Source organism: Clarias gariepinus, chromosome 18, assembly GCF_024256425.1.
Source record: "Clarias gariepinus isolate MV-2021 ecotype Netherlands chromosome 18, CGAR_prim_01v2, whole genome shotgun sequence".
Classification (NCBI taxonomy): domain Eukaryota; kingdom Metazoa; phylum Chordata; class Actinopteri; order Siluriformes; family Clariidae; genus Clarias; species Clarias gariepinus.
The window spans coordinates 1180620-1195698 of record NC_071117.1 but is presented as its reverse complement, the minus strand read 5'-3'; the positions used below and the strand labels follow the sequence as shown (position 1 = coordinate 1195698).

The 15079-nt window shown below is 45.0% G+C and overlaps 1 protein-coding gene across 1 annotated transcript in view; it reads right to left on the bottom strand.

Moving 5' to 3' along the window:
* LOC128506731 (integrin alpha-M-like) overlaps positions 1-15079 on the bottom strand; it is a 226098-nt gene that overhangs the window by 116229 nt on the left and 94790 nt on the right. The window contains exons 13-17 of the mRNA XM_053477300.1: positions 9723-9865; positions 9126-9272; positions 8171-8368; positions 472-602; positions 210-364 (exon numbers count right to left, since the gene is read on the bottom strand). Of these exons, the coding sequence (XP_053333275.1) occupies positions 210-364; positions 472-602; positions 8171-8368; positions 9126-9272; positions 9723-9865 (774 nt within the window). The remainder of the gene's footprint in view (positions 1-209; positions 365-471; positions 603-8170; positions 8369-9125; positions 9273-9722; positions 9866-15079) is intronic.

The following is a 15079-nucleotide window of genomic DNA, read 5'->3' as shown; positions in this document are numbered from 1 at the left end:
AAAAGCCAGCGAACGCACAAACCCAAATGTTGTTGCCATACGCTGCGATGGTAAAATTAACATACCGCTCGTCCACCTACTGTACACACACACACACACACACACACACACACATATACTATGTGTAGGCTATGTGTATACCATGTGTATGTTGTGTGTTCGTGTTTTGTATCAGTGCTCTGTGTTACCACGTGTACCTGTGCTCATACCTTTGCTTTTGGTGTCCTCTGCCATATTGAAGCAGGTGCTAAGGTAAAAGACAGGAATAGCGTTGTCTGAGCTGCTGTGGCAGTCAAAATGATTCAGGTTGATTTCAGACGGGGAGAAACTGAGCTTTGCTGAGACGGACACAACCGGCCGAGTTCTGAGAAAAACAATCACATCATTTAGGTCAAAAGTAATCTTTACATGAGAAAAGTTCCCTGTATTTAGAGTCATTACACTCACACTGTACATTTGACTGAACTTTACCTCAAGATTAAAACGCTCCCTTGTGCTCCAACAGCAATGTCTATCAGACCATCCTGTCCCATGTCCATTACACCATCAATCGACAAGCCGAAATGCTGAAGCTGCTTATTAATGGAACTTGCAAAAATTCTCTACACACACACACACACACACACACACACACAAAATGCATAACGTTTCAAATATACAGTAAAGTAAATGACAGTATTTGATTGTGTAAAGCTTCTTTGCGACTATGACAATTGTTAACACTAGAAGTCCCAGACTTTTCTAACCCTCCTTTAGTCAAGAGGCTGCTAACTTGGCTACTCCTTTGGCTAACATTAGCATCAATTCATGTGTAAATTAGGTCATTACCTAAGCAATCTGCAGAGGAGTGGGGGGGAGGGGGGGGGCGCTGCTAAAAGCAGAGAACTTCCTTTTGTGCTGAGGTGGATGAAATCTCACTGCACATAGCCTACTTCTCTCCAAGGAAAGAAAATGCAGAGAAGACTCACCACTTGACAGGCCTTGGGAATTATCCTGAGTGAAGTAAACCCTTGTGACTTGGATGGAGAAGACATAGAACTTCAGCCGGATTCGGACTGAGAGCTGTCTGATCAGTCTTCAGGTTAAGTTTCATTTCATATTTTATTTCCTATTTTATTCCAAACAAGTAAGTGGAAAATACTAAAAAAGCAGAGCGGAGTGACAGAAATATCTACCTTAACGTTTTTATGGTTTCCACTTTTTTGTGTGTGCAGGGTTAGGGCTAGCTAGTAACCCTAAACCTAGTTGTATCTTTTTGTTTAAAAAGATATTTCATTTCATATTATATCCTATTTCATTTTAAACATGTCACGGTACGCCGGGTAATGCGGGACAAGTCCTGATCTCCCGCAACTCCCTTCCACACTCCATTCCGCGGCTTCCATTTTGCCGCCTGAGTTACTCATGCTGGCGCACACCTGCGCCTCATCACCACCACTCTATATAACTCTCCCTCAAGCAGCGAACCCTTGCCGAATTATTGCGTGCCAATGCTCTATTGTCTCGTGCCTTTTTGTCAAGTATATCTGCCTGTTTTCACGTTGTTGATTCTCTTTTCTGCTCCCCAGGATTACGCTCTTGCCTTTCGGATTAAACTCGTTTGCTACACTGACTGCTCTACCGGCTTTGATTCTTTGCTTTCACTTTCGACTACGGCTTGTCTCGATCCCCCTGGATCATTCTAGTTTGGACTACAGGTGTGTGCTGTCCTTATTCAGTTGTTGGTCAGTGCTTCTGCTCTCTACCCTGACTCCTTTTGGCTGCTCTTATTTAGTGAGTCTAAAACGGCAAGCGCTCTGCCCTTTGATCTTTCACTGTTGCTCTCTCGCCCGTGTTGTATGGGCTCTGGATCTCACATGTTCTAGACCTCTGCCTTCAGCCACTTCTAACCTCCCCTGCTGCCCATTCCTAGTGGCATTTTGAGTGAACCACATATTTTGCCTAACTTTCCTCTGTATCTACTTTCAGCATAATCTCATCTGCTATAGCTCTGCCCACAGCCACTTCCAACCTGCCCTGCTGCCTACTCCTGACCGCCTCTAGAGTAAACTATATATATATATATTCAATATAAAAGAACTACATTATACATAGCTATATCTATATCTATTTATCTATCTATATATATCTATATATATCTATATCTATCTCTATATATATATACTGCCTAATGTTCCCTTTATCTGCTTCCAGCATATTTTCCAATTAAATACTTTTTTTCCATTTGATCTGTTGTGTCTGCTTGTGGGTCCTTTTAGCCTGCTGACGCAGGTCGGCGTGTGACAGAATAATTCGGCCAAGCATGGACCCAGCAGCGTTAGGACAACTTAGGACCGCCGTAGAGGCACAGGGCTCCCTCCTCGGTACACACCAGGGGGAGATTCAGCAGGTTAATCTAAGGTCTATGGCGGACACCCTCAGTGCACTCACCTCTCGTATCGAACAACTGCAGACTCCATCTCCCTTAGTTCCAGCTCCACTCCCTCTTCCCCGGGAACCTCGCCTGCCCCCTCCTCAGTCATACAATGGAGAACCTGGCACCTGCCGATCTTTCCTCTCGCAATGTTCTCTTTCTCTAGAGTTACAGGCTTCAACATTTCCCACAGAACGCTCTAAAATAGCTTATATTATTACCCTCCTCTCGGGAAAAGCACGTGAGTGGGGAACAGCGCTGTGGGATGCCGATGACCCATGCTGCACCAACTACAATGCGTTTACCAATGAAATGAGGAGGGTCTTTGACCGTTCCCTTTCAGGCCGGGAGGCAGCTGGGCAGATGCTAAGACTCCGTCAGGGAACACGATCAGCCTATGATTATGCCATCGAGTTTCGCACCCTGGCGGCCTCCTGTGGATGGAATGAGTGTGCCATGTTTGATGTTTTTTTTCATGGACTAAGCGAAACCGTCAAAGATGAGCTGGTCTCTCAAGAGCTCCCCTCTGGCCTAAACGAGCTCATGGATTTAGCGGGGCGCGTCGATGCACGTCTCCGGCTCAGGCGCAAAGAACGCACACCACCCCTGGTAAGGACCAGACCAATGTTCCCCCCACAAACTGCTGATTCACCTGACCAGCCTATGCAGGTGGACCGAGCCCGAATTTCTCCCGAGGAACGCCAACGTCGGCGGGATAAACAGGCCTGCTTCTACTGTGGACAAACAGGTCATTTCCGCCTCCAATGCCCGGTAAAAGGAGGGGGCCCACATTGAAACTGGGAGCCTTGGAGGGCCCTTCTCACACAAACCTCCCAAGCCAACGCCCCTTACTACCGGTTATGATCATCTGGAGTAACAAGGCTCAACCACTAAAAGCCCTCATTGACTCTGGATCAGACCAGGACTTGATCTGTGCTGCAACAGCCAGGAAATTGAACATCCCTTCTTTACCCCTAGATAACCCCCTATCTGTCCAGGCCCTCAACGGAAGTTTCCTTCCATCAATCACTCACCGTACACCTCCAGTCACTCTTAGAATCTCTGGCAATCACGTTGAAACCATCTCCTTCCTTATTATGGAGGATTCTCATGCCCCTGTCGTCCTTGGCACCCCATGGCTAATTAGACATAACCCCAACATTGACTGGGCCAAGAGCACTATCCTTGATTGGAGTCCTGCCTGTCTCTCCTCGTGCCTTCATGCTGCTAGAACCCACTCGTCGCTCTCTGCCACTGAAGAGGTTATTGAGCCCTCTGACCTATCCAATGTCCCACCTGAATACAGCGACCTCCAACAGGTGTTCAGTAAGGCACGTGCTCTTTCTCTACCACCGCACAGACCCTACGATTGCTCCATTGATCTCCTCCCAGGATCTACCCCCCCTAAGGGACGTCTGTACTCCCTATCGGCTCCAGAGAGGGAAGCCATGAACAAATACATCACCGAATCACTGGCGGCAGGAATTATCCGACCCTCCTCCTCGCCCGCAGGAGCCGGCTTCTTTTTTGTGGATAAGAAGGACAAGTCCCTTCGCCCCTGCATTGACTATCGTGAGCTTAATGCCATTACCATCAAGAACCGTTATCCCCTTCCTCTCATGTCTACTGCTTTCGAGCTCTTGCAAGGGGCGTGTGTTTTCACAAAGTTGGACTTACGAAATGCATATCATCTGGTAAGGATAAAGGAGGGGGACGAGTGGAAGACCGCCTTTAACACACCAACAGGCCACTACGAGTACCTAGTAGTTCCTTTCGGACTAACTAATGCCCCTGCCGTTTTCCAGGCCCTCGTCAATGATGTCCTGAGAGACTTTTTGAACATCTCTGTCTTTGTTTATCTAGACGATATCCTGGTTTTCTCTCGTTCCTTGGAAGAGCATAAGCGGCACGTCCGACAGGTCCTGCAAAGACTCCTGGAGAACAAACTGTACGTAAAAGCAGAGAAATGTGAATTTCACCGCAGCTCTGTGGCCTTTCTTGGGTTCATTATTGCTCCCTCTAGCCTACAGATGGAGCCGTCCAAGCTAACGGCCGTCACAAACTGGCCGACTCCCAATTCAAGGCGAGACCTCCAAAGATTCCTCGGGTTTGCCAACTTTTACAGGCGTTTCATCAGGAATTATAGTTCAGTGGCAGCTCCCCTCACAGCACTAACCTCCACAAGAGTCCCCTTCTGTTGGAACAAACAGGCCGAGAATGCATTTTCTGACCTCAAGCACCGATTCACTTCTGCGCCCATTCTAACAATCCCAGATCCTTCCCTTCAGTTTGTGGTGGAGGTAGATGCCTCCGAGTCCGGAGTTGGGGCTATCTTATCACAACGATCACCCAAGGACAAAAAGCTACACCCCTGCTCGTACTTCTCCCGCCGTCTCACCTCAGCAGAAAGAAATTATGACATAGGAGATCGAGAACTGTTGGCAGTAAAGCTTGCTCTAGAGGAGTGGAGACATTGGCTGGAAGGTACTGCTACCCCATTTTTAGTCTGGACTGACCACAAGAACTTAGAGTACCTCAAATCAGCCAAGAGGCTCAACGCCCGCCAGGCAAGGTGGAGCTTATTCTTTTCACGCTTTAATTTCATGCTCTCGTACCGCCCTGGCTCCAAAAATGCCAAACCTGACGCCCTGTCTCGACAGTTCTCCACACCTCAACAACCAACAACGAGTGAGTCAATCCTGCCCTCCCGCTGCCTAGTAGCAGCCGCACTTCTGAATGTCGAGAGGCAGGTTAAGAAGGCACTTAATCAGGAACCAGGCCCTAGCAACGTTCCCCCCGATTGTCTCTTCGTCCCGGCCTCTGTGCGAACTCAAGTGTTAAAATGGGGACATAGCTCTCGGGTTGCCTGCCACCCGGGGGGGGGCCCGCACCCTATACCTACTCCAGCAACGATTCTGGTGGCCCTCTATGAAGGATGATGTCCTGAGATTTGTGGCAGCCTGTGACACCTGTGCTAGGAGTAAGTCAATCAATAAACCCCCTACCGGCCTCTTGAGACCCCTTCCTGTTCCACGTCGGCCTTGGTCACATATCGCCCTGGACTTTGTTACTGGTCTCCCCAACTCTGATGGCAACACTTGCATCCTGACTGTGGTGGATCGCTTCTCAAAGTCTGCTCATTTTATTCCCTTGCCTAAACTTCCGTCAGCCAAGGAAACGGCGGAACTAATGATTCTCCACGTTTTCCGTCTGCATGGCCTCCCAACTGACATTGTCTCTGACCGTGGGCCCCAATTCTCGGCTGAGTTCTGGAGGGACTTCTGCAAATCAATTGGAGCGACACCCAGCCTATCTTCTGGCTATCACCCCCAGTCGAACGGGCAGACAGAGAGACTCAACCAGGAATTGGAGAAAGCCCTGAGGTGCATGGTGTCTCGTGATCCGACTACATGGAGCAAGGCGCTTCCCTGGATAGAGTATGCGCACAATTCATTACCGACCTCCTCCACAGGTCTCTCCCCCTTCCAGTGCTGCTTTGGCTATCAGCCACCCCTGTTCCCAGCACAAGAAAGAAAGGTGATGGTAGCCTCAACCAGTTCTTTTGTACGCCGCTGCAAGAAGATTTGGTCCCAGGCCAGAACTCGTCTCCTACACACCGTTAGCACCTTTAAGAGGCAAGCGGACCGAGGCCGCACAACAGCCCCCAGATACCGAGTACCTTGTCGATTGGGAGGGATACGGCCCAGAGGAGAGAAGTTGGGTTCCCGCCAGGTTCATTGTCGACCCAACCCTAATTTCAGACTTCCACCGGCAACACCCAAAAGCACCAGCTAGGACGCCCAGTGTCGCCCATAGGGGGGGGGGGGTACTGTCACGGTACGCCGGGTAATGCCCGCTTCTCGGGACAAGTCCTGATCTCCCGCAACTCCCTTCCACACTCCATTCCGCGGCTTCCATTTTGCCGCCTGAGTTACTCATGCTGGCGCACACCTGCGCCTCATCACCACCACTCTATATAACTCTCCCTCAAGCAGCGAACCCTTGCCGAATTATTGCGTGCCAATGCTCTATTGTCTCGTGCCTTTTTGTCAAGTATATCTGCCTGTTTTCACGTTGTTGATTCTCTTTTCTGCTCCCCAGGATTACGCTCTTGCCTCTCGGATTAAACTCGTTTGCTACGCTGACTGCTCTACCGGCTTTGATTCTCTGCTTTCACTTTCAACTACGGCTTGTCTCGATCCCCCTGGATCATTCTAGTTTGGACTACAGGTGTGTGCTGTCCTTATTCAGTTGTTGGTCAGTGCTTCTGCTCTCTACCCTGACTCCTTTTGGCTGCTCTTATTTAGTGAGTCTAAAACGGCAAGCGCTCTGCCCTTTGATCTTTCACTGTTGCTCTCTCGCCCGTGTTATATGGGCTCTGGATCTCACATGTTCTAGACCTCTGCCTTCAGCCACTTCTAACCTCCCCTGCTGCCCATTCCTAGTGGCATTTTGAGTGAACCACATATTTTGCCTAACTTTCCTCTGTATCTACTTTCAGCATAATCTCATCTGCTATAGCTCTGCCCACAGCCACTTCCAACCTGCCCTGCTGCCTACTCCTGACCGCCTCTAGAGTAAACTATATATATATATATTCAATATAAAAGAACTACATTATACATAGCTATATCTATATCTATTTATCTATCTATATATATCTATATATATCTATATCTATCTCTATATATATATACTGCCTAATGTTCCCTTTATCTGCTTCCAGCATATTTTCCAATTAAATACTTTTTTTCCATTTGATCTGTTGTGTCTGCTTGTGGGTCCTTTTAGCCTGCTGACGCAGGTCGGCGTGTGACAAAACAAGTAAGTGGATATAGTAAGTAAGATATTTCAGACATTATTCCGATACAGAGGAGGAGATACTGGAATTATAATTAGTATCTATGCATGCATTTGTGATTTCATTTGACTTTCCCATTGCTCACAATTTGATGTGATGTTTAACCCTCACCCTAACCCTAGGTTCCATCACTACGTGACTGCTGATCAGCAAACCTGGGAAACCCACAAATCATTGGAACTATGCCGCAAAACCGCTTTCAAGACATCATGCGACACCTACGCTTTAATGACAGGTCCACCCGCAGTGATCGAGCAAAGACTGATAAGTTTGCTGGAATTTCCAGTGTGTGGGGATCATTTGTCACCAACTGTATCACGTCCTACAACCCTAGTCTACATATCACCGTTGATGAGCAGCTTTTTCCGTCAAACACTCGGTGCTGTTTCCTGCAGTATATTGCAACTAAACCTGACAAGTTTGGGATGAAGTTTTGGGTGGCTTGCGACCTAAAATCCAAGTACATTTGCAATGTCCTCCCATATCTTAGCAAGGACCCCAATCGTCCCAGTGGGGAGAGACTGTCTGAAAATGTAATGATGAGGCTGATGAAACCATTCCTATACAAGAGCAGAAATGTTATCACAGACTATTTCTTTACATCGCTGTTACTTGCGCAAAAACTTAGACGGAAAACCATCATCCTTGGCACAGTCAACAAGATTCGCCGGGAAATTCCTCAATTTGTTAGCCATACAGATAGCAATGAATTCACGACTCGGGTATGTTGCAGGTCTTTTGTGGTTCTATGTTTATGTGTTTCTAAAGAATCAACACCTCCAAGTGTGTGAAAGTGTTATGAACATAACAATTGTATGTTTGAGGTGTACCTGGCTGTATTGGGGTGGATGTTAGAGGTGTACCTGGCTGTATTGGGGTGGATGTTTGAGGTGTACCTGGCTGTACTTAGAGCGGATGCCGTGATCACGGTTGCCGAGGTAAATGTAAACGGCTCCTTTTTGATCATCTTCCAGTGGAGCTCCAACAGCTAAATCCTTCAGCTGGTCTCCATTTAGATCTGATACAGCAGCTAAAGTCATCCCAAACCGACCCTGAGCTGATTCACTAATCTCCAACTGCTTCTCCAATTTCAGCTGCACACACACACACACACACACACACACACACACACACAGGGTATCAAACACACACAGAGTATATTTAATGTATTTTGTTTCGGTACACATACAGTATATTTAAAATTGTCTAAATGACCTGGAGGGTGTGATAATGAGTAAAGTTGAATAAAATACTGTGTACAGCGTGATGAGGTACAGTGCCAGTCAAAAGTTTGGGCACACCTTGTAATTATTGTTTTATTATTATTATTTTAGAACAAAACTGTTTTTTATTTCTATTTTATGAAATAGCACATATGAGATTAAATAATTACATAACAACAACAGCAACAGTGAGTTGTTATTTTAGGCCATGTAGGTCAGCTCTTCTGGAATGATGAAACTGTCTCTCATGAAGACCTTCCCAGGAAAACAAGACCAAAACTGAGCTCTGCTGCAGAGGAGAAGTTCATTTAGAGTCACCAGCCTCAGAAATCACCAATTAACAACCAGCACCTCAGATTAGTGCCGTTATGAAGCTTTACAGAGCAGAAGGAGCAGATATACATCTCAATATCAACTGTTCAGGAGATTATTGTGTGTTTTAGATAAACGCCTTCAGTATCGTTTTACAGTGTAGAAAGAAATAAACATCAGGAACCACCATGGAGTTAGTAGGGGTGTACACACTTTTGACTGGTAGTGTACATAGACGCTGAGGTATAAATATACTGCTTCAGTAACACACACTGTACAGTAGTATGTATGTGTGTGTGTGTGTGTGTGTGTGTACCTGCTGTGTGAGTCTGTAGATATACACCCGTCCCTCTCTCTGAGGATGAGGTTGGTAATACAGCGGAGCTCCAACCACGAGGAAGTCAGTGTTGTTGTCTGAGTCCAGGTCTAACACACACACCGATCCTCCGAAATACGAGCCGATCTGCAGATGCGTTATATAATAAATTATCACATTACAGGTGATTATGTGCTGTATTATGATTTTATTACTATATACTGTGTACCTGGCAGATTAGGCTAATTGGCGTTCCCAAATTGCCCATTGTGTGTGTATGAGTGTGTGTATGTATGTATGTGTGTGTCCTGCGATGGATTGGCACCATGTCCAGGATGTACCCCGCCTCGTGCCCTAAGTCTAATGGGATATACTCCAGGCCCGTGACCTTAAATACAGGACAAAGCCGTCTAGACGATGAGTGAGTGAGTCAGTGATTGATTGAGTGAGAGCTTAGTCTGACTCATATGCGCAAAATAAATCTGCTCCTGCTAAACCCTGGCTCTCCTGATCCTGTTGTCATCTAAAGTACTGGTCAGATCCAAAAGATCGTATTATAAATTACAACACAGTGCAGAAGAAACAGTTCATTCTTACCAGTTCTCCTGCGATATTGCTGATGGTTTCCCACTTGTCAGTGCTCTTCCTGAACAGAGTCACCCGACCCCTGTGATCACATCTCGGTGCTCCAGAGAACACAAGAGAATCTCTGCCCCTCTGCCCAACCACAACAGAGTAACCTGAACACACACACACACACACACACACACCAAATGTCGAGATGGTGTTGAGTGTTCCTGTGACGTAGCTTCCTGTTTTTGTATCGTTGCCGCGAAAGTTTTGCGTTTGTATTAGCGTTTAAATTACATATCTTTGTCATTTATACAATAATAATATTAATAGCAACTTATGAATGAATTTATAAATGAATTTAATTCATTTGAAATTCTTTATAGTAACATAAGTGTATTTAACTATATTAAGTCAGCTCAGTCGATTCCGCTAATTGTCATTTACAGACCTCCAGGGCCGTACTCGGAATTTCTTAGTGAATTTGCAGATTTCCTTTCAAATCTAGTCGTTTCTGTAGACAAAGTGCTAATTGCTGGAGATTTTAATATTCATTTTAAAAACCCAGAAGACCCTCTAAGAACTGCATTTATGTCTATACTGGACTCGGTAGGAGTAAATCAGTATGTAGTAGGACCCACTCATAAAGCAGGTCACACTTTAGATTTAATAATATTATTTGGATTAAGTATAAGAAATTTATTCACAATACCACTATCTGAAGTTATCTCAGATCACTATCTTGTCTCAATTCAAGTGTGTCACAATAATAATGTACACACAGCGCCGCGCTTCCGTATGAAACGTACATTCACATCAACTACCAAACAGAGTTTTATCAGTAATCTCCCAGAGTTCCCAACTTCGATTAGATCGCCGTCTGACCCCACAGAACTCGATCAGGCGACTGAATATTTAGAGTCGACATTTCGCTATACCCTAGATAATGTAGCTCCAGTCAAAAGAAAAATTATTAGAGATAAGAAACTTGCTCCCTGGTATAACGATCACACGCGCACTTTAAAACAGACCGCTCGGAAATTAGAACGTAAATGGCGTCAAACTAAATTACTAGTATTTCAAATAGCATGGAAGGAGAGCATCCTGAACTATAGAAAAGCTCTTAGTGTAGCTAGATCAACATATCTCTCCACTCTTATAGAAAATAACAAAAATAATCCTAGATTCTTATTTAATGCTGTAGCCAAATTAACCAGAAATAAGACCACTGCAGAAATCTCCACAACAACATCATGCAATAGTGAGGACTTCATGAACTTTTTTAATAATAAAATTGTAAATATTAGGCATAAAATTGAGGTTTTGAAACCGAACAATGTAATTGATGCAGATGTTAATCTAGCCATGTCAGATCAGAACCTAGAATACTTTACTCCCCTTGAAGAGAATGAACTAATTTCACTCATCTCTTCTTCAAATTCATCAACCTGTATATTAGATCCTGTACCGACACATTTTCTTAAACAGATAGTACCAGCAATAGTAGAACCCCTGTTGAGAATAATTAATTCTTCACTCAGCATTGGATATGTTCCAAAATCTTTTAAATTAGCAGTTATAAAACCAATAATTAAGAAACCTGACCTCGACCCCTGTCAGCTGTCTAGTTACAGACTAATATCAAACCTCCCCTTTATCTCTAAGATTCTGGAAAAGATAGTAGCGGAGCAGCTATGCTCATATATACATAGAAATGGCATACATGAACTGTATCAGTCAGGATTTAGGCCTCATCACAGTACAGAGACAGCGCTCGTTAAAGTAGTAAATGACATTCTATTGGCCTCTGATCAGGGTTGTGTAACTATGCTTGTACTACTTGACCTCAGTGCAGCTTTTGACACCGTTGATCACGCTATTCTTCTTCACAGATTAGAAAATGTAGTGGGAATTAAGGGTACAGCCCTCTCCTGGCTCAGATCCTATCTGACCCATCGTTATCAGTATGTAGACTTAAATGGTGATTATTCTGCATGTTCTCTAGTGGAGTTTGGCGTTCCGCAGGGTTCAGTTTTAGGTCCACTGCTTTTTTCCCTTTACATGCTTCCTCTGGGCAACATAATCCGTAAGCATGGTATTAGTTTTCATTGTTATGCTGACGATACACAGTTATATGTCTCAGCAAAACCTGACGAGAAAAAACAGCTTACTAAAATTGAGCAATGTGTGCAGGACATAAGAAATTGGATGCTAATTAACTTCCTTCTGCTAAATCCGGATAAGACAGAAGTTCTAGTCATAGGACCGCATACAGCTAGGAGTAAAATTTTAGATCACACCGTAACTTTAGATGGCCTTTCTGTTCCATTAAATGCAACAGTAAAAGACCTTGGTGTGATTATTGATTCCAGCCTTTCATTTGAAGCACATGTAGATAATACTACCAGGATAGCTTTTTTTCACCTCAGAAATATTGCCAGAATAAGAAATTTATTGTCGCTAAACGACGCAGAAAAACTAGTTCATGCTTTTATCACCTCTAGGTTGGACTATTGTAATGCCTTACTGTCTGGTTGTTCAGCTAGATGCATAAATAAGCTTCAGCTAGTCCAGAATGCAGCAGCGAGAGTCCTCACCAGAACCAGAAGATATGAGCACATTACCCCTATCTTATCTTCACTCCATTGGCTCCCTGTGAAATTTCGCATTGATTTTAAAATACTACTCTTGACATATAAAGCATTAAATGGTCTCGCGCCGCAGTACCTGAGCGAACTACTAGTGTCTTACGATCCGCCACGCCTACTTCGATCAAAGGATGCAGGCTGCTTGTCAGTACCGCGTATTATGAAAAATACAGCTGGGGGCAGAGCTTTTTCTTACAAAGCCCCAAAGTTATGGAATAGTCTTCCAAATAGTGTTCGGGACTCAGACACAGTCTCAGTGTTTAAGTCCAGGCTAAAAACCTATTTATTTAGCCAAGCATTTTTATAAATAGATTTGCCATAGGTAAAGGAGCAGATCTGGGGGACTCATGGACGTAGAGTATTATGGTGAACTGGTATGTTTGGATGCTGTCTTCCTCACTCTCATTGATCACTCAGGTTTGCTGACGGTGAGGTGATTGTTTGCTTTACATGTCAGGAAGCCCTCATGTTTGTGTTTCCTTCTGGCTCTCCCTTTTAGTTATGCTGTCATAGTTAGTCCTGCCGGAGTCTCTGCTTGCACTCTACAGTTAATATACATTCACATTATACATTGTGTGACTGTGACCATACCTAACTGCCATCTCTCCTCTTCTTCTCTTCCCCCCCCTCTTTCTTTTTCCTCTCTCCTCCTGTCTCCCCCTTTCACTCTTTCTCTCTCTCTCTGTCGAGCTACACATGTTGTTCCTGAGCTGCCAGTGATCCAGACTCCCTCTGCCCTCCGGACCTGTCTGACCCATCCTGGTGCCCCGCTTCTGGCTGAAGATCTCTTCACATGGATGCCCCGTGTGTCTCTCTGGGATGCGTCTGGTGTCTGGGAATGATTCTTTCTACCTAGAAAATAGTTCTGGCCTTGACTGGTGTTGGCAACTGTTTCTCTGGGGACTTGACAGTTCGATAGTTCATGACTGGAACTTCTTACGTGTCTACCTGAGTCTTCAATAACTACCTGGACTCCATAGTAACATCAATTAACATCAGCTATTATAGCTGAACTGCCTCCCACCCTACATACTGTATAAATGCAGATCATTTACTGCTTTCTGTTTCACCCAAATGAGGATGGGTTCCCTGTTGAGTCTGGTTCCTCTCAAGGTTTCTTCCTATTACCATCTCAGGGAGTTTTTCCTTGCCACTGTCGCCCTCGGCTTGCTCACCAGGGACAAACTGACCATTTTGATTCATACAAATTCACATTTCATACAAACTTAAATAATTCTTTTGACTGTGTAAAGCTGCTTTGCGGCAATGAAAATTGCTAAAAGCGCTATACAAATAAAATTGAATTGAATTGAATTAATAGCAACTAGTTTTTACATCTCATACTATTTGGTTTTGCCTTTTTCTGCGCTTTTCGGAGAACGCGCAAGTTTCTTCTTCTAAGAACAACAAACGGAATTCAGCTCCAAACAACTAATCTCCGACTCAGGTACGATATAATGGATAATATTCAGCTCGTTCAGTGTGTGGAGTGCAGGATGTTTAGACATTCTTCCTCCGTCGTTAGTGGTAATTTTATTTGTGATAGGTGTGTGTTAGTGAGCACTCTGACGGAGAAGATATCAGCGTTAGAGGAGCGCATCCAGACTTTAGAGAGGGTTAGAGAGTGTGAGAGCCGTGTTATTCCTGTAGCGGACAGTCTGGGTGCCGCAGGCGGAGATAACCAGCCCCCGACTCCGGCATTAGAGCCCTCACAGCGGGGCGAGTGGGTGACGACTAGGCGGCATACTCGTTCAGCCAAAGCTAATGCTAAGGCTAGCCCACCGGAGCACACCTCTTCTGCGCTTCACGTGTCCAACAGGTTTGCTCTCCTCAGTGATGCACCCGCTGAGAAACCTGAAAGAGCTCTGGTTATAGGAGACTCTATACTGAGACACGTGAAATTAGCTAGACCTTTAGGGGCGCCAGCGGCAGTGGTTAGGTGTATCCCGGGAGCCAGAGCACCAGACATAGCAAGTTATCTTAGGGCCCTAGGACAGCACAGGTTCTCCAAGATAGTGGTACATGCTGGAGCTAACGATATACGCCTTCGTCAGTCAGAGGTTAGTAAGAATAACTTTATAGAGGTGTTTAAATTAGCGAAGGCGATGTCCGATGGAGTAGTATGCTCTGGTCCCATCCCAATGAGACGTGGTGACATAACTTACAGCAGGTTATGGTTACTGAACCGCTGGATGTCCAGGTGGTGCTCTGAGAACAACGTGGGCTTCATTGATAATTGGAAGACCTTTGAGGGCAAAGCTGGCCTGCTAGGATGGGACGATGTCCATCCCACTCGGGAAGGTGCTGCTCTCATTTCCTGTAGTATAGCTCATAGTCTCAGAAAAGGCCTAGTTAATCGGTGACAATCCAGAGCCCAGGCCAGGGAGCAGACAGACAGGCTAAACCAACCGTCTGCTAGCTGCATAGAGTCGTCACTCAGGGTTCATCATATTAAACATACTGTGTCTGTTCCCCGAGCTAAAAACAAATTTAGAAGACTCAGAAAGTCTGTTTTAGTAATTTAATTAACATAAATACCACAAACTCAGATCATACTGAATGCGCAGCCGACACCTCTGATCTGAAGCTAGGACTGTTAAATATTAGATCTCTCGCATCTAAATCAGTTATAGTTAATAATACTATCACAGATCAGGAGTTTGATATACTCTGTTAAACAGAAACCTGGATTAAACAGGACGAGTATGTAGCTCTAAATGAAGCTAGTCCTCTTGG